This window comes from Microtus oregoni, unplaced genomic scaffold, assembly GCF_018167655.1.
Source record: "Microtus oregoni isolate MIOR12 unplaced genomic scaffold, Mior012 000046F_ref0000063, whole genome shotgun sequence".
NCBI lineage: Eukaryota > Metazoa > Chordata > Mammalia > Rodentia > Cricetidae > Microtus > Microtus oregoni.
Window position 1 is genome coordinate 10495378 of NW_024543220.1, and position 27092 is coordinate 10522469.

A 27092-nucleotide genomic window follows, 5' to 3' on the forward strand; every position below is an offset into this window, starting at 1 on the left:
TCCGGCGCCTCGCTGAGGTAGTACCCCATACGGCCGCCTGGGGGCAGCAGAGACCAGGCCGTGCTGACTAACGGCGGCAGGTGCAGGGCCTCGGTGTCCCCGGGTCTGCAGGGCTGAGGATGGGGGAAGGGGAGGCTGCGGTGTTCGGGTGGGAGGAGAGCGTGGTTGGTGGTCTCAGAGGAGACGCAAAGACGATGAGCACGGTGTGGGAAGGTAAGGGTGTGCTTGGAACAGTACCGTGGGTTTCACACTCCCAGCTCTGCTCGGTCTCCCCCCCCCCCTCAGTCTCCATCTTTTTTTTTTTTTTAATTTGGATTTCCCAAATCCGAACGTCTGCACACATCTCGCCTGCCGTCCTACGTTCGCCTTCTTAGCGTCGTCTCATGTATTTTTGTTTTTGGATCTACTTATATATTTGGCCCCATTGTGATTTTTTTTTCTTTCTTTGTTTTGTTCAGTATTCCGAGACAGCGTTTCTCTGTGTATCCCTGGCTGTTCCGGAGCTCACTTTGTAGACCAGGTTGGCCTCGAACTCAAGAGATCGGCCTGCCTCTGCCTCCCAAGTGCTGGGATTAAATTTTTTTCACTGTAATTTTTTTCATCTTTACTTCCCCCATCTTTTCTCTTTTTCTCTTTTCATTTTTTTTCTATCCGTTATTAAAGTATTCCCCTCCCCCCCCCCCCCCCGTGAAAGGGTCGGAGATAAACTTCCACATAGCCCTCCTGCCTTCCAGCCCCGGCCTCTGATCCAGTCTTCCGGTTTCAGGAGGACCCTGTGTCGCGATCACCTTGTTTCCCCTCCGGAGGCCTAATCGCGAGTCACCCAGTGTGGACGGAATGATTTCCGGACGGGCCCCGCAGTTCATATCCGCCCGCCCGGAGCGCTCTTCCCTTCCCGCCTCCGCCTCCCTTCTCGGAGCGACCTAAACACGGGCTCGGGCCTCCAGCTCCGCGGGTCCTGGGGGGCGGGGAGCAGGTTTGATGAGTCACCCCCCCCCCGGCCCCCGAGGACGAAGCCTCCACGTCTGTCTGTCTGTCGGGTGCATTGTATTCCGTTTCTAGATCATGGCTGATGAAAATTTCCCCGCTCTGGCCTTACTTGATTTTTTTGTTTTTTCTTTTCCCCTCCAAAGTCCAGAATGAACTTTTTTCTTGGACTCTGGAGCCTTAAAGCAATCGTGTATCATTTTCTCAAAAATTACATCCAAAGTGAAACCTGTGGCCCCGACCCCAACTCTGCCTCCCCGGCCCCCCAACCAGTCAGATGGTCAGGGACGAGAGTTTAGGTTATAGACAAGCTTCATCTCCGCTGAGTTGTGAGGGAGATGGGAGGTGAAGGCAGCAGCAGGCGGTCGTGTCCTCACATTTCCCACTTCTTCCTCAGCCCAAGAGTTCCATGGCCTCTGCTTCCCGCTGGCAACGCCGAGAGCGCCGCTTCCGGCGGTACTTGTCGGCAGGGCGGCTGGCGCGGGCCCAGGCTCTCCTCCAGCGACACCCGGGCCTCGATGTGGATGCCGGGCAGCCCCCTCCCCTGCACAGGGCCTGCGCCCGCCACGATGCCCCAGCTCTGTGCCTGCTGCTGCGTCTCGGGGCTGACCCTGCCCACCAGGACCGACACGGCGACACGGCGCTGCACGCTGCAGCCCGCCAGGGCCCTGATGGTGAGTGGGTCGGGGGAACTGGTCACGAGAGGCCGATCCGAGAGGAAATGAAGGCCTGGTGTGGTGGCGCACGCCTTTGACCTGAGCACTCAGGGGCAGGAGGATCTCTGAGTTCGAGGCCAGGCCAGCCTGGTCTACACAGTGAGCTTCAGGGCTACGTAGAAAGACCGTGCCTCCAACAACAACAAACATAGTTGGGAGAGCTAGTTGTATGGTCCTTGGGACCTGTTGAATCGGTTGACCTGGTTGGCATGTGGCCATCACATGCCTTACAGTAACAGATAATGTTATCCTAAAATTGCCCAGTCCCGTCAACTAAGAGGGTGTGTGTGTGTGTGTGTGTGTTTGGTTTAGTGTGGTGTGACTGTGTGACTGTGCCGGGGTATTGTTTTGAGTTGGGGTCTTGCTGTGTTTTTCAGGCTGGCTCAGCATCCTCCCAAGCACTGAGATTGCGGCCACCCCCAGCCACCCAGCCTGCAACCTTTTCCGCTACATTTCCTCTCTTGCAGGATTAGTGGTTACTTTGTTTCTTTGAGGGCTGTTTGTCTGTAGCACAGCCCTGCGGGAGTTAGAGTCAGATCCCAGCTGCAAGAAGCTTGCCCGCCTCCCACCCCCAGCTTAGTTCAAGTCTCTCTGTAAATTAGAACAATAGCAACCTTTGTGGTTTGCCACAAAGTCTAACAAAGTATCCTTGCTGGCTGTCACATGACCAGCTGGGATGACCCGCAGATGTGAAACCTGGCCTGGAGTTCTGCCGGAGACCTGCATTCCTGTGTTGGGAACAGATTCGTGTTCCTTGATGCAGACTTCTGAAACACCCTAGGGACCAGTTTTCCCCGGTCTCCACCAAAAATCTAATTTAAAGCTACTTTTAATCCAGTACTTTGGAGGCAGAGGCAGTCAGGACTGAGCTCACAGCCATCCTGGCCTACATAGTGAGCCCCAGGCCAGCCAGAGCTATAAGAGAGACCCTTCCTCAAAATAACAACAGAGCATCTCAAATCATTGCTAATGGCTTCACAGTGCAAACAGCCCCCTTCTAGCCTCCGGTTTGTGCAGATAACCTGCTCTGAAACAACCGAGCCACCTACAAAGATGGGAGATTACAGCACACTCCTGTAACCCCAACACTCAGGAGTGCGGGGTCACCCAAGGCCAGTCTGGTCCAGGCCTCAGTCTCAAACAAACAAGCAAATCTAACCTAAATGCAAGCCAGGGTGATAAGTTTATCCTGCTGAGCCCAACGCTTCGTGTGCTTGTCTGCCCTGGCTCCCCCAGCCAGGTGACCTCCTCTAGGCTCTTCCAGAAGAGCGCCATCAAATCCCAGGCAGTTCTGAAAGCAGCATGAAGTGTTGCTTCTACTGTGCGGCAGAAGCAGCACCATAGGGAGCGGCCTCCTGACTAGAGGGGAGAGCCAAGAGGGGGCTCTGTCCACTGAGGGTTTGCCTTCTGAACATAGAGTGTGAACAGCACCAACCCTGCTTGCTCCTTCCCTCATCTCCAGCTTGACCTCTCCTTGGTCAAAAAGAAAAAAATTCTTTTCTTTAATTCTGCATACTTTAATATTTTTTTAAGCTTAAAGAGCGTAAGTTTGCCAGATGCAGGCTGCAGCTGGCTGGCTGGTTTTGTTATGGAGTGTCTGAGGAGTGAAACTCCCCAGATGCCTGAATAAGTCCAACGGAGTCTTTATTTACCATCAGCGGGACTGTTCCAAGCAGGGTAGCGAGCTGGAAGCAGCCTCGACCTCCTCCGGTTTCTCTGAGTTTCTCAGGGCAGTGAATACAACTGTGACGTGCACAGAAAGGCAGCTCTGACATCTGCCGCCACCAAGGCTTGTTTACAAAGCGGGCAGACAGCAGTTAAATGGTCAGACAGTTAACCTTCAGCTCAGGGTCACCACAGAATGTGTGTTTGGTCTAAGTGATGGAGACCAGTTGTTACCCAAGGTAGTTTTACAATTTGGGTCTCATTAGAAATGCTTTCACAAGCCTGGATGGTGACAAAGCCCAGTGCCTGGGGCAGCTGCTTGCTGTCCTTACCTCAGGAGGCCTTGGTGAGCACATGACCCACAGACTAGCTGCAGCTTTGCTAGCTAACAATAACTGCTATTTTATGTGGCTCAGGTGAACTTTGCTGAGTAGCTCCTGATGGTGGAGCAGGTACCTCCGTCATAGTATTGAGTTCTGAGACGCATGTGGAACATTTGAGACACGGAGGCAAAACACTGTATTGTAGGAGGCTCAGGAGCTTGTCTGAGATGTCAGAGTTGAGAGTTTGCCACTGTCCCAAAGAGGAAACCCTCTCAGACTGTCACTCGCCAGCCCTGCCACCAGGTGGCGCTCTAACTTTGGCGGCTCCATAAAGAAACCGCCATCACCAAGAGCAGGACGAAAGACTGCAGCTCCTTCAGGAGTCTCCCTCAGTTCCCACGTTAGGTCTGAGGGATGCCAGAGTTCGCTGAAGTGACTGTGCGGGTTTATCATACCCACCAGAGGCCAGAAGAGGGAAGAGCCCCCCTCCCTTGTAGGATTTGGTAACTTTTTGGAACCTCGTGGGAGAGCTCTCTCAACCGTCAGAGGAGCCCACCAGTGGAGCCCATGTGAAACGGCGACAATGACAAACAGTGGTTTTCTCAGGCCTTCTGGGGGGTGAGAAACAAGCAAATAATTGTTGTGATATTTGGGTTTGGGGTTTAAGATTTGTTCTAGTTGTTCTGATGGTTTTGTTTGGTTGTTTTTTTTTTTTAAGACAGGGTCTCTCTGTAGTCTTGGCTGTTCTGGAACTCGATGTGTGGGCCAGGCTAGCCACGAATGTACAGAGATGTGTCTTCCTCCGCTTGATTAGAGGTGTGAGCCAGGGTCCCCACCTAAATTTGGGGATTATAGGTGTAAATCAGCGTCCCCACCTAAATTTGGGGATTATGGGTATAAGTCAGGGTCCCCACCTAAATTTGGGGATTATGGGTATAAATCAGGGTCCCCACCTAAATTCGGGGATTATAAGTGTGAGCCAGGGTTTCCACCTAAATTCAGGGATTACAGGTGTGAGCCAGGGGCCCCACTTAAATTCAGGGATTATAGGTGTGAGCCACTGTATTTTAGTTTTCTTTTTTCATGGTGCTGGGACTTAACCCAAGGCCTTGTACACACCAGACAAAGCCCTGAGCCTCAGCCCCAGGCCTCCTTGTTCTCTTTTTAGTTTGAGATGGCGGCCACAAGTGTAGCCTAGGCAGTTTTGACCTTTTGGTATCCCGACTCTGCTGCCCCAGGAGCTGGAACACAGTTTGTCTTTATGTAACACTCCCTGCACTGCCACCCTGATGCCGGCCTTGTTTGGAAATGACTAGGCACGGTTTATGTTCCACTGTCCCCCAGCCGCAGTCTGCAGTGACCCAGCACGGGTCTCAGTGCCTTGCCCTGTCAGGAAATGGGTAATGAAAGAATTTACCAGATCCAGGCAAGGTGTCACACGCCTGTAATCCCAGGAGACTGAGGCAGGAAGACTGAGTTCAAGGCCAGCCTTGGCTACACGCGCAATTCAAAGCCAGTCTGAGCTACGTGAAACCATGGGGGTGGTATCAGAGGCAGCAGAGAATTTATCGCTGCAGTGTAGACGGTAGAGAGGAGCTGTCTACACTTAGGTGTCCAGTTCTATATGGGCAGTAGGAAGCATTTTCACTCCATGGTGCCCTGGTTGTTCAGGTCTTATGGAAAGGGACACTTGTGTGGGCTCATGTCTAGATGCTTACGTGGGCATTCATTCCTTATTGTCAGATACATTATACAGTTTATTTCTTCTTGAAGCCAGGCGGTGGTGGTGCACACCTTTAATCCCAGTACTCAGAAGGCAGAGACAGGTGGATCTCTGTGAGTTTGAGGCCAGCCTGGTCTACAGACTTGAGTTCTAGGACAGGCCCCAGAGCTACAGAGAAATCCTGTCTCGAAAAAACAAAGAAAAAAAAAGAGGGAAAAAAAAACAGAAGAAAAAGTTATTTCTACTTGGGACTGTATCACTATAAGATGTCATGAGTTACTAGGGCTCAGACTAGATGGCCTGAGCCTACTCCTTAAAATCTCTTCAGTGCTATCGCGACACCCTAAGACAGACTGCAGCCAGGGCTTGTTAAGCTGAATTCTTCCTCTTTTAAAATTTAGTTTTATTTTTCTGTGTGTAGAGGTCAGAGGATACAGTTGTGTTTGGACTTCAAGTTCCATTTTATTTGAGATAGTGTCTTGTTTCTTTTTAACTGTGTACACCAGGCTAGCTCGCCCCTGAGTCTGTAGGGGGGCCTGGGATGGCAGGCGTGGGCTGGGGAGCAGACGCAGGGCCTCACGATCGCATGGCCAGGCTGTACCAGCTCTGCGTTCTTCTAGCCCCAGAGGCAACTCTTTCTGACCCTGCTCAGAGGGCAGCAGCCTTGCTTGAGCCGAGCCCACCACAGAACGGCATCCACACCCCCTACACACAAGGCTCACACAAGATGGAGGCCGTCTTCTGGAGCTGCAGCAGGGCTGGGGGCCCTTGCTGGCAGTGCTCATGTGCTATAGTTGTGAGACCACTGGGCAGCGGACGTTCTGGAAAGGGAGGTGGGGTTGCTGTTGAAGGAGACCGGAGGTCAGAAGACGACACTAGGTCAGGAGGTCCTGGGTGGCGGGAGGGGGCGTCAGGGCAGCAGTGACTGCTGCCCTGAGGTGGCACCAGCTGGAGCTGAGACCTAGAATCAGGAAGACGTTGATTTCCCAGGAGCTTGAGTAAGCAGCGACCAAAGACACAAAAGAGAATAAACACAGAAAGGGTTTGTGAGGGCTGCGAGGAGCCCCAGCCAGGAGGCTGATGTCCGAGTTAGACAAGGACAGTTGTTGTGTTTCTGGCTGGAGTGAGGGAGGAGAAACATCCAAACATAGGGAAAGGGAGACAGCACCGAGGGGCGGTCAGGTGGTTCTGAGACTTGCAGTCATTTATAGGTTAGAATAGGGAAGCTGCCAGGATGGGAGAGCCATCCCGAGACAGGGTGCTGTGAGCATCTCAGACCCAGCCTGCGCAAAGATGGCGCCTTTCTGGGTGAGGAGTTGGTTCCTTAAAACAATAGCATCTGAACAAAATAACAGTGAGCGGCCCTCGCACAAGACCATCGTACACTGGGCCTGAGGGAAAGCTGCAGGACAGCAAGGCAGGGCGGGGTATAGGTGACCACGCAGAGACTCCAGGAAGAACGCAGCAGTGACCATCAGGACAGAGGGACCCTGCGGATGTCTACGGAGTCTGAAATACTGGGGTATGGGAGTAAAGGTGGCAGCACCCAGGAAGTTTAAGAGGTCTCCTTGAGGGAACAGAGCAGGGATGAATTCCTTGAAATGCGTTGGGTCCCTCAATGCCTGGAGGGTCAAACGACACAGAGCTTGAGGTGGAGAGAGCGCCTGTCGCCCCTGCAGAAGACCAGGTTCAGCTCCCAGCACCACGCTCAGCTCACAGCCACCTGTGCCTCCAGCTCTGACCTCTGCGTGCATCCCGTACATACCTGTGGGGATGGGCGGGTGCTGCAGTACCATGCTCACAGCCTCCCTCTCTGACCTCTGCTTGCATCCCGTACATACGTGTGGGGATGGGCGGGTGCTGCCAAAATACTCAGACACAAAATCTCTGGGGGAAAAAAAAAGAGGTTAAATTACACCATTACAGCTCAGAAAGGAGAAGTGATCTTGGCTATTCATTAGGATCTGGGGTGTCTAAGGAAAAAGAGAAAGGGATCCCCAAGCAGCGCCTAGGAACAGGCAGCTTGCTCTTTTACCAGAAGAGCCTTACCTCTGGACTGACACCCGGAGCGGCAGGCCTTGCCATCTGGCTGCAGTGGAGGGGAACTGGCAGCGCCCAGTCCAGGGAACTCTGAGGGAGGACTCGCTGGTCTCTGGCTGGCACTTGGGACTTGCGATCCCTTTGGAAGAGAAAGTGTCCGTGCTTAGCTGACTGCTGTCCTAATGCCCTGCACCTTGCCTCGAGCATGCTCGAAAACTACCTTTTGTCTTAGCGAGGTAAATCCATTCAGTAGTTCCTTGAGGTCAGCAGCTGTTGGTGCCTCCTGAGGCTGCAGCCGGACTCTGCAGGATGGGCCTGCAGGTCTCTGAGCACTGGCTCCCGGCTAACCAGAGAGGGGAAGGTGAGACTCCTGGGAAGGTATTGTTTCACTTATTTCTGTTGTGTTCTAGACAGGCTTCTACATAGTCCTGGCTGTTCTGAACTATATAGACTAGGCTATTCTGGAACAAACAGACCCTCCTGCCGCTCCCTCACAAGTGCTGGCATTAAAGCTATGTGCTACTGCACCTGGCTTGAATTTTAAATGAGCAAAATCCTAGTTTTGCTAAAATTCAGTTTTCAGAGTAACAGAAAATCCAACAAATTCAGCAGAAAACGATCATCACGACAACATGAAATCTCTGTCTCGTGAAGCCAGCTTTTGGCGAATGTTCTTAACCGCAGCGGGAGCGGCGTCTCAGGAGACTTGGGCCTTAGCCGTGGGAGGTGTGGCATTGATGTCGGTTTCGGGGCCGCTAAGCAGCAGCACAGGCTCACCGTCTTCGAGCTGAGTGCAGACCTGTGACTCACGCTCGTTCCTTCGCCCTCGTCTTTTCTTTTCCATTTTGGAAAGTCCAGTCCCTTTATCTTAGGAGAATCGTAATCAACACAAACTTCTTTCTTAACTAAAAATACCCTTTCCTTTTCGCCCTCCTCGCCCAGGCCCTCTCACACTCCCTGCCCCTACCCGTGCCCGCTCCTGCTCACGGTGCTTGCTTCTTTACCAGAGACTTAGGTCTTCAGTTGCGTCCATGGCGTGAGGAAGCAGCCTAAATGTCCTGCAGACACAATATCAGACTGGAGGCTCTGTCTGGCCACGGTCTTTAGTCCATCGCTCATCTCCTGTAGGTTACTGTACAGTATCAGGAGCAATTGGAGCCAAATGCCTCAGGTTGACTATGTGTGTATTATTATATCCCTGCTAAACATTTTCCCAACGGAAAGCCAGGACACAGATCCTATTACCAGCTGTCTGCTGTGAGTGAGAAAGAAACGGAGTGTCTAAGAAGTGTGGGCCACTGATGGTCAGTGAGAGCAGACTTGACCCAAGCACTGGTGCCAGGATTTGATCCCTACAGAGAAGAGGTACATCTTTAAGATTGCCGGAAAATCTCACAGTGCCGCTAACAGTGGTGGTCACGGGCTGCTGATAGTGGCGGTCACGGTGCGGCTTTCAGGACTGGGATTATTTGATTTTCAGGTCCTTTGAAACACACGTAGGTTTTCTAATTGTTAAATTTTTCCTGATCTGCCGGGCGATGGTGGCGCACGCCTTTAATCCCAGCACTCGGGAGGCAGAGGCAGGCGGATCTCTGTGAGTTCGAGACCAGCCTGGTCTACAGAGCTAGTTCCAGGACGAGCTCCAAAGCCACAGAGAAACCCTGTCTCAAAAAAACCAAAAAAAAAAAAAAAAAAAAAAATTTTTCCTGATCAGTGGTTCTGTTTGTTTTTATATCCCAACTCCAGCTCCCCCCCTCCTGTCCTCTCAGTCCCTCCCCACTACTGCTTGGATTGGGGAAAGTGCTACAGAGTGTCCCATTTCTGTAGGCCAGGTGAGGAGACCACAGGACCTTGGCAGGGGATTGTCCTAGTCTAGGCACAGACAGGAGACAGCCAAGATTGTGTGTTCACCGTGCAGTGTGAAGTTTTGGATCCCTAAAAACCTGAAGGAGCCGGGCAGTGGTGGCGCACGCCTTTAATCCCAGCACTCGGGAGGCAGAGGCAGGAAGATCTCTGTGAGTTTGAGGCCAGCCTGGTCTATATAGAGCTAGTGCCAGGACAGGCTCCAAAGCTACAGAAAAACCCTGACTCGAAAACAAACAAACAAAAAACCTGAAGGAAATAGTAAACGGTTAGTATTCTTGGAGGATTGGAGCAGAGGGGAAAAAGAGAGATAGGGAGCTGGAGGGAAGGAGAGGCTGTCCAGTGTGGGGACTGGAGGGGAGGAGAGGCTGTCCAGTGTGGGGACTGGAGGGGAGGAGAGGCTGTCCAGTGTGGGGACTGGAGGGGAGGAGAGGCTGTCCAGTGTGGGGACTGGAGGGAAGGAGAGGCTGTCCAGTGTGGGGGCTGGAGGAAGGAGAGGCTGTCCAGTGTGGGGACTGGAGGGGAGGAGAGGCTGTCCAGTGGAGGGGAGGGGAGGGGAGGGGAGGGGAGGCTGTCCAGTGTGGGGACTGGACCTGGAACAGTTGGGACACAGCCTTCGGGAGAAGGGGATGAGGTCTCTCTTAGCTGCTTTGCCGAGGGCACAGATGTTGGGGGTGAAGTCCTTGAATGAATGTGTGAGAGAGAGAATGTGCGTGGGTGAGGAGGAGGTGCAGTTGGAGGGGGGAGACAGAGATGTCGCAGGGGAAGGTGCTGGAGGCTGAGAAGCTGGAGGCTGAGTGGGACATGCATGGCCATCAAAGATGTCATCTAAGGCTGAGTTCCAGGGAGGCACCTGTTGGGCCACGCAGGGTCAGAAAGTACTGAATAGGAGGAACCTGGGCCAAAATTACGGTAAAAAGATCCAGTTGTAGGCAGGATTATAGCTCAGTGTTCCTCATCAGGGTGGAAACAAGGGCCAAGTGTTATTACAAAGGAAAATAAGGTTTTGTTTGCTTTGTTTTTTGAGAAGTTAAAGACAGAATTTAGACCAGTTCTGAGAATATATCCCAGGGTGAGTGAGGGAGGGGTCATGAAACCCACCTTGTATCCTACCAGAGACGCAAGCTTGCCCCAGAGGCATCTTCAGAGGGCAGCAGCCCTCCCTGTTTTCAGTCCTGATTTGACTGAGGTTTGCTCTAAACCAGGGCGTCCTCCGAGAACAGAGACCTCCTGACTCACAGGGTGAAACCCAGTTGGTCAGACTAGGCTGACCTCAAAGAGAGACATGCTGGCAGAAAAGGGGGCCCCTGTCCCAAGAAAGTGAAGCATTGGTTACCCCTGGGGCCGCAGGAGTGTTGTTCTTGTTTGTGGTGTGAGGTCCCAGCCAGGGCATTGGGCATGGCCGAGGCAAGCAAGTTGGCATGTCTCCACTGAGCTGTGTCTCTGCAGCAGCAGGGGCTGCTGTCAGAGGTGAGGAGAGGACCTGCTCCTGTTGTTAAGGGAAGGTGTCTCTTCACGGACCCTTTCCATATACACTTCTTCCCAGACATGATCCCACACACCTTTAGTCCTGGCCGTTGGGAAGCAGAGGCAGGTGGATCTGTGCACTCTAGATTAGCCTGAGCTACATGGTGAGACCCTATCTTAAAAAAGAAAAAGGGAGGGAGGGAAGGAAGGAAGGGGGGAAAAGTCTATACTAATGAACATTGGAAAAGTTGGTGTAGGGTCTGGAGAGGCAGCTCCTTCGAAGGACCCAGGTCCATGTGCTGGGTGCTCACAACCGCCTGTAACTCCAGCTCAGGGATCTGTCTTCCTCTTCTGGCCTCTGCGGGCACCATTCTTCCCAAAGCTGAAAGGAAGTCAGGAAGAAAATTTTGGGAGAGAATTAAAAACTTTTAAAGGATAGATGGGGTAACTGTTTTAACCGTCCTACGAGGACTTTCATAAGCCACGCCTTTAATCACAGCACTTGGGACTCAGAGGCAGATGGAGCTCTTGAGTGTGAGTGAGGCCAGCCTGGTCTACAGAATTCTAGGACAGCCAAGGCTATACACACAGAAAACAAAGGACTTTCATATCTGTATGAGTATGGAAAAATTTCCAAAGAAGAAAATGAAAAATATGAATAGGATATTCACAAAATAAATACTAGTAGCCAGAAAAATTAAAAATAAATAAATTTATTAATAAAACTTTTTTTTTTTTTGAGATAGGATCTCCGCATAGCTCTGGTTATCCTGGAACTCACTCTGGATCAGACTGGCCACAGACTTACAGAGAACTCCCTGCCTCTGCCTCCCGATTGCTGGGATTAAAGGTGTGTGCCAACACCTCCCGGCCTTTTATTAAAACCATTTCTTGATCTGTCCCATTAGCAACATGAAAAGGTCGGTATGCACGTACAGGAAGGAAGGCGGTACACTGTGTGTTCGTGACACAGACATTGTGAACAACTCACAGGCTTCTCACGCTTTGGCTCGGAACACCAACCCTGAGCAGAGGCATATGCATACATAGGCATACACATATACAGGTTTGGCACAGTCTAGCAACCAGGGGTGGAGAGAGTCCTGTCTCAGACTCACAGGGAGCACTCCTTACCGTTGCCAGAAAGTAAAACAGACAGTAGGTTCCCGGGAAAATACAGGTGCTAGGTGAAAAACCTGTGAGGAGGAAGGCGTGAGCTTCAGCCCGGCTGAGTCTACAGTGAGGCCCTGTCTAAGTTAGTACTGCCTACTGTCAGCCTTGGGGGTGTATTTAACCATGTGTGATGTGGGTGCCCTAAATATTCTATTAACTGAAGTGGATGTGTGATCCATACACACCTCGGACACACGAGTCAGAGGTTTGAGGCCAGCCTAGGCTACAGTTACAAAGTGACTTCTAGGGCTCTGAGAGCCACATGAGGCCCTCTCTTACACACACACACACACACACACACACACACACACACACACACACCATAGCTAATAAAATAAGTTGGGTATTTCAGAAAAAAAGAAAAATTTTAGAAAAGCAAATTGCCAGGCTGGTCGCCTGCCTCTGAGCAAATGTGCATAGCGTGTGGTCACAGGCCGTGTGTGTACTCACAGCCTAGCGTGTCGTCAAGAGCCGTGTGTGCACTCACAGCCCTAGCGTGTGGTCACGAACCGTGTGTGTGTTCACAGCATAGCGTGTGGTCACAGACCGTGTGTGCATTCACAGCCTAGCGTGTCGTCAAGAGCCGTGTGTGCACTCACAGCCTAGCGTGTGGTCACAGGCTGTGTGTGCGTTCACAGCATAGCGTGTGGCCACAGGCCGTGTGTGTGTTCACAGCATAGCGTGTGGTCATGGGCCGTGTGTGCGTTTACATGGACCAAGGCAGGACTGGGGTTTGCAGCAGACTGTTAACAGAATTTTAAGTGGGCTGTGTTGGTGAACAACAACAAAAATCCTGAGTTAAACCTATGCAAGCCTGGATGCAGTCATATACACACACATAAGCACACACACTGTGCACTCACACACATGTAAACACACACCCTTGTGAGCCCTGGTGGGAAGAAGTTGAAAGGCAGAAGCCAGAGCAGGCAGTTGCTAAGTGGGACAACTGGGAGGTTTGTGGCAGGCAGGTCACAGCAGCACTAAGGAAACCTGCCTCACCCTGATGTGGTTTCGGAGGGGATTGGCACCTTGGTAGCCATGGGTAGGCCCTGCCATCTTCCTGGCAATGACAGGTCAGCCCTGCTTCTGTGCCATTGTCCTGGTAGGTGAACAGCACTTCCTGGAACCAGCCAGGCTGGCCTCCCATCCCTACTCTGGGAGACAAGATGGGCCCACGGGGCAGGAAAGCTGCCCGCTGCCCGCCTCATTGTTGCCTCCCTTGGGTAAGGCTGAGAAATCCTGCAGAAACATTTATTTCACTCAGCCTACTGGGTGGAAATAGTATGTGTGCTTCTCTGTGGTGATGCAGACATGGCGTCTGATGATCTCTATATAGTATGTGTGCTTCTCTGTGGTGATACAGACATGGCGTCTGATGAGTTCTATATAGTATGTGTGCTTCTCTGTGGTGATACAGACATGGTGTCTGATGATCTCTATATAGTATGTGCGCTTCTCTGTGGTGATACAGACATGGCGTCTGATGATCTCTCTTCCCATTCCTATTTATTTACTTATTTGTTTTCTGAGGCAGGGTCAATCATGTAACTCTGGCTGTCCTGGGATTCACCTTGTAGACCAGGCTGGCCTCAAACTCAAGACTCACCTGCCTTTGCCTCCTGCATGCTGAGAGTTAAGATGTGTTCCACCACTGCCTGGCAGAAATCTTAATATGTAGTTTTGGGTGAGAACTATATAATATTAAAAATATGTATGTTGTGATAATAGTTTCAGACCAAAAATAAAAAATAGTCAAAAGAATTTGAAGTTGTCCTAGGTGGCAGGAGCTGGGCCCAGAACTGCCTTTTGTTGCAGCACACGGAGCGCCTGAGGCTGTGGGGAGCTGTCAGAGCGCTCTAAGCTTCCACACTCACCACGCGTGTCATTGTACGTGAATGTCAGGAGTTAGAGACTCCAGGATGGTGGCCCTGCCAGGGCTGGAGCCCCAGGTGATCTCCCCGTCTCTGCCCCCAGCTTACAGGGACTTCTTCCTGCCTCTGCTGAGTCGCTGCCCCTCCGCCATGGGGATAAAGAATAAGGATGGGGAGACTCCTGGGCAGATTCTGGGCTGGGGCCCCCCCTGGGATTCTGCCGAAGAGGAAGAGGACGAGGAGGTTTCCAAGGAGCGGGAATGGCGGCAGAAGCTGCAGGGCGAGCTGGAAGATGAGTGGCAAGAGGCCATCGGGAGGTTTGAAGGTGAGGGCCCGCTGCCACCGCCACCAGAGCTGCCCTCCTCCAGGCCCTGGGCGAGTGCGCTCTATCTCACTGCCTTTCTAATCACCTCTCTCCAACACCCGCATCCCTCCTTCCAAACAGATGATGCTTCTCACGAGGTGCAGGAGCCCGAGTCCTTCTCAGCCTGGTCAGATCGCCTGGCTCAGGAGCATGCCCAGAAACGGCGGCAGCAGCTAGAGGCAGAGAGATCCTGCAGACCCCAAAGGGCGGAGGGCTCCAGTCACAGCTGGCTTCAGCAAGAAGAGGAACAGCGGCTTTTCCGGGAGCGAGCCCGGGCCAAGGAGGAGGAACTGCGCCAGAGCCGAGCCAGGCGGGCTCAAGAAGCTCAAGGGGGCAGAGAGACAGATCCTCTCCAGCCTGGGCCTGGGGCAGAGCACCCACGAGGGGCAGGGAGGGGCAGCCTCTGGCGCTTTGGTGACGTGCCCTGGCCCTGTCCTGGTGGAGGGGACCCAGAGGCCATGGCTGCAGCATTGGTGGCCAGGGGCCCCCCTCTGGAGGAACAAGGGGCTCTGAGGAGGTACTTGAGAGCCCAGCAGGTCCGATGGCACCCTGACCGCTTCCTGCAGCGATTCCGAAGCCAGATTGAGACCTGGGAGCTGGGCCGCGTGATGGGAGCGGTGACAGCCCTTTCTCAGGCCCTGAACCGCCACGCAGAAGCCCTCAAGTGACCCAGGGGGATGGGCAAGAACCTGTGTGGGTGTAGCCTCAAGGATGGGCAGGAAGAGGCGCAAGGTCATGGATGGGGATGGACAGAGGCAGGCCCTGCACAGAGAGGATATGGGGCAGGCTCACGTAATGGGTGCGGGGGTGGGGCAGGGGAGGCTCTACCACTGCTCTTGACTGCCGCTTCCTAATAAGACCTGGTTCCCCCGCTCACTCCAGAGTCTGCTCTGCTTTTTCCATTGCTATGGTTTTCATCACCATGACATCTCCTCTCCCGCCCAGCTGTCGAAACCCGCAGCTCCCACACACCTGCAGCACATAGACAGTGGGAGCTCTCCATGGAGGCCAGAAGCCCACCCTCCGCCCACCCACCCTCCCTTGAGGTCAGCCTTTAGAAGGTCCAGTTTGTCCTTCAGACCCCTTCTGCTCCCTCCCCTGGGGTCCTGACCACTTCACTGTCTGCAGCTGAAGAAAGATGTCAAAAAAGGGAACAAACCATTTTCCTCCCCCCTGCTCCCCAACCAGAACCACATCCTCCTCCCCACTGCACCCCAACACGGGCTTTCCCTGTGCTGAGTCACTAGAGAGCTGAGTTGGGGGCAGCCAGGGCTGGGGATCATAAAGACCTGGGAGGGCAGAGACTAGAAAGAGGGGATGGAGAAAGAGCCTGTGGGGGAGGGAATTTCAGCTGCTAAAATTAGAAGCAGGAAGGAGGCCGGAAAGAGCCAGATTATGTAAACTGGGTTGTCTGTTCTTGGGCAACTAGAGATCCACACCCGGGCTCCTGGGCAGCGCCTTCTCTGGCTCACCTCTCCAGGTCTCCAGTCTTGGTATCTACTGTTTGACTTCCCAACCATAAACCCGGGCTTCAGCTCTGGACAACCCAGGCTTGGCCTTCCACATAAGCATCTCCTTCCCAAGAACCCTGGGTTGAGGTCCTAGGGATTGGAGAGAGGAATGGAAGATGGGCAGGGAAATCCATCCGTATCACCGCTCAAATTCTGAGACGTGGAAGACGGGCAGGGAAATCCATCCGTACCTCCGCTCAAATTCAACATCTCTCTGGAAATGGAGACGCTAGGCATATTCCACTACCAACACCTAGACACAGCTGGGAACTCAGGTTTAAAGTAGAGCCAAGACAATGTTATGCAGGTGTGTACTGTATGTGGTTGTGTTTGATCCCAAAGGGCATCGTCAGGGTTGCAGCCAACGCCTACTTGAGGGCCGGGGTCCTGACATCACAAGGGAAGAAACTGCTGGGAATATACGGTTGACCTCAGACCCGGGGAAACATCGGGGAGGTTAGGAAGAAGCCCGAGCCCCCTGGCCCCAAGGCCAGGCAGATGTTGAGCAGTGGGGGGAAGAGCTCTGTGAGAGGAAGCTGCTGTGATTCGGAGAAGAGTCCTGGAACTGTGAGCGGGCCCGGCATCCGGTTCCTCTCACAGGCTGGGGATTTCGGAAGTGGCATGCAAAGAGCCCGCTTTGGAGTCAGGACCCTTGAGCTGGGGTTGAGAGGACCGGACCGGCGGTGCTGGCTTGTGGACTGAAGCACTTGGTTTCCTCCTCTACAGGAACTACATAACACCAAAGTACGCTGATACCCCTCCCCTGGCCAGCAGACCTCCCCCTCTGTCTCCCCCCTTGCAGCCTCCCCTGGCTGGCAGACCTTCTCCCCCCCCCCTTGTCTGGCTGGCAGACCTCCCTCCATGCCCCCCCCCGGGTGTCTGGCCCCCAGCCCTGGTGGGGGTTCCCCTGAGATGAAGGCTGTTCACTTTCTCTGACCACATGGTTTCCGCTTCTGCAGCTCTCATTTCCTAGCTGATAAAAATACTGAGTCCCAGAGGCCCCGGCTTCCTCTGACCCCCTGGTACCAGGCAGCAGGCATCCTGTCCACCATGGTGGGTGTGGGGAGGGAGCTCAGGGATCCCCAAGAGTTGACTCGGTGCCTACCGTGAAACAAGTTGTGGAAATGTGCCCCCCATCAGGCTGGGCCCAGGAGTTTGATCTCTGGGGTGGGGTACTTTGGGGCTCAATTTAAGAAAAGAGGTTAGGAAAGAAGCTAGAGATGGAATGTCATGCTCAGGACTGAGTGGGGGTGGAACAGGAGACTGGGCTTCTGTTTGACACATTTCAGCTAAGGATCTGAATTTAAACCCTGCATCTGAGGCAGGAAGAGCAGCCTTTACAGCCAGGCAGGAGGCTCCCCGGAGGGCAGGAACAGTGAAAAGACCAGCACGTGCTATGGTAGGGGCTGACTAAAGAGCTTGGGCCGAGGTTGAGAAGCCAGGAACCCAGCTGGTGTGAGCTGGTGTGAACTGAGCATCTTGGAGCAGAGAAGCTCAAGTTTGAGGGTGTACACAGGGAAGGCTGGGGCTGGGGGATTGATTGGTGCTGTGATGGTGACCCTGGGGTGTCTGTGAAGCTAGAATAGGGGGCTGCTGCCCGCTGCAGGGCCAGCCTGGGTTAGCTCACCCTTTCCAGCCACTGTAATCCTGCTGGGGACTCCAGAGCTCTCCAGAGAGGGCCCAGTGGCCGGCTGGGTGCTTTTCCCGAAGGGACTCCAGAGGTAGGTCTCTGCTGTTCTCCCATCCTCCGGTTTCAGCCCCTCCGCCCTCCCATAGCCGCTCACACACAAGGACTCTCTCCTATTGGGGTCATCGAGACCCCTCCTCAAAAGACCAACCATAGAGCTTAACAAAGTTCTCTGCCCTCCAATTTTCTGTGTAAAAACTGCCCATAATGAAGTCTTTGGACCATGTCTGACATCAGCTCCTCTGCAGAGGTTTTGAGAGGAAGGGTCCTGACAGTGGATGGGCGTGGCTGAGTTCCCTGCCTCTATCTGTTAGGGACAGTCTCTGTCCAGCTGTTCACTGTGTGCTGTCAAATCTAAAACTGAAAACTAACACCCACTTAGGGCTTTGAGTTTTCATGTCTGAAGACTTCTGTTGCAAAATTATTTTTTATATGTTTATCTCTCATTCGCACGTGCTTGTAACAGCAGGTGCTATGACCCTTGAGGGAAGAGGTCACAGCCTTCAGCCCCTACACTGTCAGCATCTCAAGAACGTAGGTGAGGGCCCTCCTTGCATAGCGTAACCATGCAGATCCCTAACTCATGCATTTCCACTTAAGCGCAGTAACTGCATTCAAGTGGGGAGGGGAACAGAGGTGGGGAGAGAGCCCATAAAGCGCTTGCCTTGCATACAAGAAGCCCTGAGTTTGATCCTCAGCACCCACATAAAAAGTCAGGCTGGTGGTGCATACTTGTAGGCCCTGTCCTGGAGAGGTGGAGGATCCCAGGAGCTCACTGGCCAGCCAACCTAACACAGTCAAGAAGCTCCAGGTCCCAGTGAGAGACCCTAGCTCAAAAGAAAACCATAGTGGGCAGAGGAACGTGTGTTGTTGACCACCAAGCCTGAAAACCCAAATTCTGTTCACATAGCGGAAGAGACCTGATTCCCATAACTGTCCTCTGACCTCCACACATGCCCTGTGGCACTCCTGCACACACGTGAAAGAGCAACTAAGCTGTTTTAGCCAGGTGGTGGTGGCGCAGCCTTTAATCCCAACCTCTGAGGTCAAGGTCAACCAGGTCTACAGAGCTACAGAGCGAGTTCCAGGACAGCCAGGGCTACACAGAGAAACCCTGTCTCGGGTGGACGGCTTCTGAGGAATAACCGAGATTGGCCTCCTCTGCACACGGATCCATGTGCACCTGCACACATGAACATACATACATCCCTGTGTATACACACCTATGAAAACAACAACGTGAAAGGAAGGAACATTCTGTCAACTGCAAAGGGGCAGAGGATGTGACAGAGGGCTGCTGGGGGCTGCTGAGGGCTACCGGGGGGGCTGGGGGCTGCTCAGGGCTGATGGGGGCTACTGAGGGCTGCTGGACGCTACTGGGAGCTGCTGGGGTTAGGGAAGGTCTGAGATGGACTCAGTTTCAGCCTCCTAAAGGGTTGGATGGGTGGTGGCGGCCTAAAGCAAGAAGGTGCAAGCTGGGCCATGGTGGCACATGACTTTAATCCCAGCACTCTTTGTGAGTTCGAGGCCAGCCTGGTCTACAAGAGCTAGTTCCAGGACAGGCTCCAAAGCTACAGAAAAACCCTGTCTCAAAAAGCAAAAACCAAAAAAGAAAAAGAAAAAAGAAGAGAGAGTTGCTTTTCACTTTGAGGAATGAGTGGGAGGTGAGGGGTGGAGGGCACAAAGCATGGTGGAGACAAGACAGGAATCATCTCTGCCCACAAATCTTGATGACAGGGAAAATCTTACTGGTTTTTGTTAGTCAAGGGGTCTAGTATTTTGAAACATCAGACAGAGAATGCAGGGGAGGGGGAGGAAGATTCCAGGCAGGGATTATTACATTTATCTTCAAGAAATAACACCGAATGTGTTTGTTAAACAAAGGGAAGAGCCGGGCGGTGGTGGCACATGCCTTTAATCCCAGCACTCGGGAGGCAGAGGCAGGTGGATCTCTGTGAGTGCGAGGCCAGCTTGGTCTACAAGAGCTTGTTCCAGGACAGGCTCCAAAAAGCTGTGGAGAAACCCTGTCTCGAAAATTAAAAAAAAAAAAAAAGGGAAGAGACGTAAATGGAGAGCAACAGTAGAAAAGTAAGGAGGGTGGGGAGGAAGGACTAGGGAGTACAGTCTGAAGAATCAGCCTTGGAAAAGAAGCGGTACTTCCAAGGACGGAGTAAGGAGGAAGCACGGGCCGGGCGGTAGTGGCTCACACCTTTAATTCCAGCACTCGGAATCTCTGTGAAGTCGAGGCCAGCCTGGGCCACAGAGTGAATTCCAGGCAGGCAGGCAGGCTCCAAAGCCACACAGAGAAACAAATCTGTCTTGGAAAAAAAAAAGTGAGCACCAGTGACATGGAGCACAGAGGAGGAGGGAGACACCCTCAGTGGGCTCAAGTTCTACGAGGTGGACAACATCATGCCAACTGTCGTGGAAGCCGCTGCGTCAGGGACAAAAGGGGTCCCTGGGATGCCACTCCGTGTTTGGAAGCTCTGGAGGAAAACCCAGGAAACTCTTTCTCAGTTCCTCAAACTGAGATCTTAAGGGTTTTTGTTTTTGTTTTGTTTTTTTGATAAAACATCAGGCGGATAACAGATTCAAAACAGAGAGTAAAATTGTTAGGCCTGTCCTCTGTGGTAAATAAAACCAACAAGAAAAGCTGGGGAAGGACTGGACTGGGGTGGCGAGGCTAGAATATTTGGAGGATAGCATGAGATGGCTGGCTGGATAGACAGACAGACAGATAGACAGACAGACAGACAGACAGACAGATAGATAGATGATGGATGGGATGGTGGATGGGTGGGTGGACGGACAGACGGACAGACGGACGGACGGACAGACAACCTAGGGATAGTGCAATGGGTAAACACTGGCCACAGAAGCATTAGGACTGTGGCTGGGAACTTGTGGGTCTGCAATGCCAGCATCCCTACAGTGAGGTAGAAGGTGAGGGAGAAAGAAGAACCCCCAGACACCTGTGAGCCAACTAGCCTGATATGTACAGTCACAAAGACATACATGAACCTGTCTCAAACAAGACATACAGCTAGCCTGATAGTCATGAAGACATACATGAACCTGTCTCAAACAAGACATACAGCTAGCCTGATAGTCATGAAGACATACATACATGAACCTGTCTCAAACAAGGAAGAAGGTAACAAAAACCACTGAAGTTGCCCACCGCCCTCCAGACACACGTGTGAAAGCACACGCCAACAAGAGGCATGATTACTTCTTACACCTGCAACCCCAGCCTTTGGAAGGCGGAGCCAGAAGGATGGGGAGTTCAAAGCTAACATCAGTTACATATTGAGTTCAAAGCCAACCTAGGCTACATCACTATGTCTCAAAAAAACAATCAACAAGAGAGAAGAGGAGGCAGGCAAGATGGCTCAGTAGGTAAAGGCTGAATTTAAGAAAAAAAAATTCAGCCAGGCTCTGGTGGTGCATGCTTTTGATCCCAGCACTTGGGAGGTAAAGGCAGGTGGATCTCTCAGTTTGAGGCCAGCCTGGTCTCAGAGTGAGTTCCAGGACAGCAGAGACTGTTATACAGAGAAACTATCTTGGGGGGGGGGGGGGAAGGAAGGAAGGAAGGAAGGAAGGAAGAAAAAACAAAGGAAAGAAAGAAAGAAAGAAAACCCAACATTTTTTGAGATAGGTCTCACTATGTAGCCTTGTCTGGTCTGAACTCGCTCTGTAGACCAGGCTCCTCTCAAACGAGATCCACCTGCCTCTGCTTCCCAAGAGCTGGACTGAAGGATTGCACCACCGCACCAGGCCCTAATGCCCTGTGTTGGTCCTTGGCACCACAGGGTAGAAAGAAAATTGTACTGACCTCCATAAGTTGTCCTGTGATCTCCACATGTGCTGGAGCACGTGTTCACCCCCCCACACACACACACACAAAATAAACAAATTTTTAAAAATTAAGGAAGAGAAGCCAGAGGAGAGCCAAGTCGAGATAAAAACCAATTCAGCAGAGAGGCGAGAACGGGGGAAATGGGTGGTTACAACCAGAGAGAACTCAGAGGTCAGACTCTTAAAGAGAATTATTTTATTAATTTATGTGTGTGAGAGAGTGCCCACCTTGGGGCCAGAGTCACAAGCATCTGTGAGCGCCTGGCATGGGTGCCGGGAACAGAGCTTCTCTGGTCCTCTGCAGGAGCAATGCGCTCTCTTGACCCCTGAGCCATCTCTCCAGCGCAGTCAGCTTTGAAAGGCTACCTCACTTCCAGGGGAATCTGAGGTGGGATGTGTGGCCAACGAGAAAGGCTGAAGCTGCCAAAGTCAAGAAAGTTGGAGAACTGAGTCCAGAGCCTAGATATGTGGGCTGTGTGTGGTTTTGAAGATGGGGGCAGGGGATGAGACATAGAGACTGAACTCGATGTAGGCTGTTAGGAGCACAGTACAGATGTTGATGGGGATTCAGCTGTGAGGACAGGAAGAATGTGGTCAGTGCAGTCAAGACCCTCTGAAGAGGAGAAAACAGGGGCAGCATGGCCTCTCTCCTCTGCCCCTTCTCCCTAGCACTAGTGCCAGAGAAAGAGCAGACACCCCCAAAGAGGGCAGAGGAGAGAACCAAGCCTCTGGTACCTAAAGAAAACACCTTCAATAATGAAACAGGGATGTGGGTAGAAATTCCACGGCAATAGAATACTGAGAACCGGATCTACAGAGGGGTCCTTGTCCTTATACCACAGTGAGAACCAAGGAGAAGGTTGTGTGGACAGGGTTTCTTTTGGAACTCATGAAAGAACATGCATGACATTTATTGTGGGGAGGTGTGTGACCTTGACAGGCCCTTGGTCCTGGCTTCAAGATCTCCTTTGTGCTGGCAGATCCTAGTCTCCCCTAACCCAACTTTGCCCCTGATTCTGAATGACAGCAGAGGGTGGATTTAAAGCTCACACCCCCAAAGCGGCCCAGCTTCCCCCTCGACTCCCACCCATCCAGCCCATCTCTGTCCATCTTCTCCCTGGAATATGTCCCAAGTGTGTCCATCTCTCTCACCTCCATGACCGAAACTACTGTCTCCTCGGCAGGACCGTTACTGCCCCTCTTTTTGTCTGTCTCCCCTCTTGTCTCCCAGAAGGCAGCAAAGATCAGGGAGCCATGGGGAGCTTTTTGTTTAGACTGTGTAGATCATGATGGCTACAGACTCTGAGGTCCACCACCTGCCTCCCAATCACCACCACCCCTCCTCCTGTTCCTCCTGTCCATCCCACACACTCCCACACCCTCCCAAAGATCCAGGGTAGAATAAAATGGAAATCCTTTGCCTCTGCTCACGTGGTCCTGACTGATCCGCTCCTGCCTTCCTCTCTGACCTCATCCCCACCCCTTCCACCACTGACCTTGCTGTCCATCAACTCCCCACTTGTCCCTCCACTCCACGTCCACCATAGCTCCTCCCTCTGTTTTGGAAACTTTGCCCTACACTTTCGCCCAGGTCTGTCACCTGTCTTCAATGCTACCCACTCCGAGAACGACATTACTAACCACCGTACCCAGAAGAATTCGCTTCCACTGCCCCACCTGCCTTGTTCCCTCATAGGACTATTTTACAGATTCATTTTTATTTTATGGCAATGTTTGGATGGGGTTCAGGGGCTTCCACATCCTAGGCAAGTGCTTTATTTCTGAGCCCCACCCCTCACTCTCTGATGTGTTTCTCCAATGTCTGGCCTCTCTGGAGCACGATCCCCAGTAGTACGGGTCCTTGTCTCACTTTTTTCCCACAGTGTCCTTCCTGCCTTGAATAAAGCTCCTGGCTGGTACTCGGCAAATATTTATTAAGGGTGGTGTGATAAAGCAGGGCAAAGCCCAACTGTGACTCGGTTCAGGTGGACGGCCCACCTGGTGCCGTGCTGAAGTCTGGGGTTAGAAACTGAACGACGGGTGGGGGGGGAGGCTGTGGGGGGTGAACCGTCTGACGGGAAGGATTTTATTGTGAGAGATCTCTAATCAAGTGTGTGCTTAGATTTGAGGTTGAGTTTGAACTGTGACTTGGTTTAAGGTTAAACTTGGATAAAGTCTGAGGCTACTGTCACCTCAGCCTGGTTTGGAGGCCCCAAAGGTTTCCGTGGCGGCCTCTCCTCTGAGAGCGCTATAGCCGCCACACAAGACTCCCAGTCATCACCCACCCAGGGAAAGTCCCAAACAGCTGGTAGCCTCCCCAAGAAAGAAACCGAATTTCACACAACCTCTAAAACTGAGATTGAAACCAAAATTGGCCCACGGCAGGGCACATCCTTCACGCTGCCAGCTCCCGTGACACGGCTTAGCCCCTTCGTGCCCTTCCTTCCTCTGTGTCTCACATCTCATGCTCTCAGCCTTCCCCTTCCATTGTCCCTCCATTTCCTTCTTCTCTGACCCAAATCTCACTCTTCCCCACCTCTCTCTCCCTCCTTAATTGCAATGCCATTTTCCCATTTTAATACGGTTTGGCCAGGATCTCAGTCCATTGGCTACCACCATTTAAGAGGCAGAAACAACAGGAAGCATAAAGATTCCCAGGGAAAGAGGAAGACAGAAAAGGAACCAAAGATGTCACAAACAATGACTAGATTAAAATTCGGTCCTAGAGAATGCAGCCAAGATAGAGGGTGCTTGCCCAGCATGCTCCAGGCCATGGTCCCCTTGCCAGCACTGCCAAGGATCAAAAGAACAAGAAGACAAAGTATTACAGAGGCTGGTTTTGTTGTTGTTGTTGTTACAAAGTGTCTCCTGTAATCCACGTAGCTAAATCTGACCTTGAATTTGAATCAGGAAAGCCTTCTGCCTTTACTTCCCAAGTGTTAGGATTACAGGCGTGCATCACCACCAGTTAACATGGAACTAGGAACAGAACCCAGGGTTTCCTGCGTGCTAGGCAGGAGCTCTACCAACTGAACCACATCCCCAAACCTGAAAGAGGCCTTTATGTGTTTCCTTCCTCCTTTATACCTGGGCAGCCACCAGCACTGTAGGCTCTGCTGGAAGCACTTTCTCCCAAGGGCCACCTCTACCTAGATGTGACACCCATCGTCTCCTAGCTGGGTCGTTGTAAAGTGCTCTTCACCATGGTGACCTCAGGCCCCTCCATTCTTCCCGTGTCCAGACTGTTTTATCGTCGCAATGTAGGTGGATCTCTTATTTAAATTTGCTGGAGGCTCTCAGAATGAGATTTAAATTCCTTTCCTTGGTGTTAAACCCTGCAGGTGTGTTTTCTGCTTACCCACACGTATTTCTTTTTTTGGTTTTTCGAGACAGGGTTTCTCTGTGGTTTTGGAGCCTGTTCTGGAACTAGCTCTTGTAGACCAGGCTGGTCTCGAACTCACAGAGATCCGCCTGCCTCTGCCTCCCAGGAGTGCTGGGATTAAAGGCATGCGCCACCACCGCCCGGCCCCCACACGTATTTCTGTCGCTTATTTCAGATGTACCCAGATGCACACTTCAGCCCACGAGGGCTCTCTCACCTTGAGTGCTCCTCCCCACCTTCCTTACCTTCCTACATAATGCCCCCAGTTCCGTGGATTTCCTGTGGGCTGCCCTGCCAAGGTCATGAAGCATAACCATTCTCCACTAAACTTGAGATCCCGGAAGCCAGGGAAGCGCTGTTGAAACTGTCTCCTCGGTTCCTTGTGCCGGGTGCGCAGTGTTTGTGGGATGCAGAGGACACCGAGCAGATTGTACGTGTACGAGAACGGGAGCTCACAGCGCATGCCCCCAAAGCATGGAGCCTGAGCATGCTGGGAACTCCAGAACGAGTATGAGATCTGAGAAGCGGCACCAAGTCTTTCAGCTTGTCGAGCCTTCTGTTCTGCCCGCATCTTCCGCCTAGGCAAGCCATCGAAACTAGAATTCCTCTTTACCAGCGTGGGTCGTAGAGACCAGAATCCTCCTTTTTCCATGACCTAGAAGTGTTGCCCTTCCCTTCCCCCACCTTTCTGTGTAAGAACCAGTCTTTGAGAAAATTTCTGCCAGGTGGTGGTGGGGGCGGCAGCGCATGCCTTTAATCCCAGCACTCCGGAGGCATAGGCAGGCGGATCTCTGTGAATTCAAGGCCTGGTCTACAGAGAGAGTTCCAGAGTTCCAAACTACACAGAGAAACACTGTCTTGAAAATCAAAAGAAAAAAAGAGTCTGATCCTGGGTCACAAGCCTCATTCAGCAGGGTCCTGCCCGATTCTGAGGAGGAAGGGCTGCTCATCAGAACACCCATGGGGAAGCTGAGCAGGCAGAATCAGCTTATCTTCCCACGCAGTCACTCGGGCCTGAGAACAGCAGCGTGCCCAGTGACCAGCCTGGCGGCCAGCACTGCCAGCTGCAGCCCCTTCAGCAGCCCGACTGCACAGCCAGCGGCGGCAGCTGTGTGAGGCTGCCGTCCTTTACCGCAATCCCAGAAAACATGACCAAAACAGCTTCTCACAAACTTTGCTCTTCGAAAGCTGTAACTAACAAGCTGAGTGAAAACGGGCTTAAGCTCACAGGTTTTCTAATCCATGTTTTTACGTCAGACAAAAGCCAGAAGCAAACCCCATGGCCATCGCCAGTGTCCTGTCCAGTTGTCACAGCCAAGAGCTACCAGCAAGGGGGCTTCAATGAGGGGTGGGCCATGTTAGAGGCTGTGCGAATGCCTGTGGGGTGTTAATTGAGGGCCCAGGCCATCTTCCGGATGGTGCTGCTGGATCGTCTGAGAAAGCCAGATAGACTACACGTGGAGGCATACACCCTTAATCCCGCACTCCGGAGGCAAAGGCAGGCACTTTCTGTGAGCTCAAGGCTAGCCTGATGTATGTATTGAGTTCCAGGCCAGCTAGGACTATGTAGTGAGACCCTGTCTAATGTAAATATGTGTGAGTGTATGTGAGTATACATATATAATAATAATAATAAATAACTGTTAAAACAATAAAATTTTTTTTAAGAAAAGCAAAATATGGGTGGTGGTGCACGCCTTTAATCCCAGCACTCGGGAGGTAGAGGCAGGTGGTTCTCTGTGAGTTCAAGACCAGCCTGGTCTACAAGAGCTAGTTTCAGGATAGGCTCCAAAAGCTACAGAGAAACCCTGTCTCAAAAAATTAACAAACAAAAAGACAAAAACAAACAAAAATATAAGAAGAAGAAGAAGAAGAAGAAGAAGAAGAAGAAGAAGTTGTTCTAAGACAGACGAAAAGGTAGGCCAGGAAGATGGCTCAGTGGGTAAAGGTGAGTGCCACCTTTACCTAATGGCCTGACCCCCGGAATCCACAGGGCAGAAGGAGAGAACCAACTCCAGAGAGTTGTCCTCTGACCTCCACATGTGGTCCATGGCACTTCCTTGCACTCACGTGCACACACACAGAATAAATAAATATAGTTCTAAATGTTATGTTGTGTATGGGAATTGGCCTGCACCTATGTTTCTGCACCACGTGAGTGTAGTGCCTGTCAAGGCCAGACGAGGGCATCAGATCCCCCAGACCTGGAGTTACAGATATACTAAGCCAACATGTAGGTGCTGGGAACTGAACACTGGTTCTTTGGAAAAACAGCCAGTACCCTGCACTGCTAAGCCATTTCTTCAGCCCTCAAAATAAATAAACATTTTAAGATATTGTTTTAAGAAAAAAAAATCTGGGAATGTGGGATGGACACACAGCTGGCAGGCAAGCTACCTGAGCTGTACCCCAGGCCCTTCGGACAGTGAGGGCTCCTCAGGTGCTGCTTCTAGACAAGA

General features: G+C 52.1%; 5 protein-coding genes across 6 annotated transcripts in view; 1 reads left to right on the top strand and 4 right to left on the bottom strand.

The window, feature by feature from the left end:
• LOC121435313 (H-2 class I histocompatibility antigen, Q10 alpha chain-like) overlaps window positions 1-27092 on the bottom strand; it is a 731224-nt gene that overhangs the window by 100590 nt on the left and 603542 nt on the right. The window lies entirely within an intron of this gene.
• Window positions 1-27092, bottom strand: part of LOC121435272 (H-2 class I histocompatibility antigen, Q10 alpha chain-like) — a 708503-nt gene that overhangs the window by 77545 nt on the left and 603866 nt on the right. The window lies entirely within an intron of this gene.
• The window catches only part of LOC121435270 (H-2 class I histocompatibility antigen, Q10 alpha chain-like), an 808095-nt gene that overhangs the window by 51887 nt on the left and 729116 nt on the right, over window positions 1-27092 (bottom strand). The window lies entirely within an intron of this gene.
• Window positions 1-27092, bottom strand: part of LOC121435275 (H-2 class I histocompatibility antigen, Q10 alpha chain-like) — a 703994-nt gene that overhangs the window by 51887 nt on the left and 625015 nt on the right. The gene's annotated exons all lie outside the window — the stretch shown is intronic.
• On the top strand, window positions 78-15077 carry Nfkbil1 (NFKB inhibitor like 1). Of its 2 annotated transcripts, none has more exons than XM_041634501.1 (4): window positions 78-213; window positions 1385-1661; window positions 13935-14156; window positions 14277-15076. In XM_041634501.1, the coding sequence occupies exons 2-4, from the start codon at window positions 1397-1399 to the stop codon at window positions 14861-14863; spliced, it is 1074 nt and encodes a 357-aa protein (XP_041490435.1). In that variant the 5' UTR covers window positions 78-213; window positions 1385-1396; the 3' UTR covers window positions 14864-15076. The 2 variants fall into 2 exon arrangements, with proteins under 2 accessions (XP_041490435.1, XP_041490436.1); XM_041634502.1 differs by lacking the exon at window positions 78-213 and adding an exon at window positions 739-1040 and having other exon boundaries at window positions 14277-15077.

Bases quoted from the DNA above. Each gene is read 5' to 3' on its own strand.
- Nfkbil1 (XM_041634501.1), top strand. From the start codon at position 1,397: ATGGCCTCTGCTTCCCGCTGGCAACGCCGAGAGCGCCGCTTCCGGCGG. The intron at 1,662-13,934 runs GTGAGTGGGTCG...CTCTGCCCCCAG, and splicing joins AGCCCGCCAGGGCCCTGATG to CTTACAGGGACTTCTTCCTG. The intron at 14,157-14,276 runs GTGAGGGCCCGC...CCTTCCAAACAG, and splicing joins GGCCATCGGGAGGTTTGAAG to ATGATGCTTCTCACGAGGTG.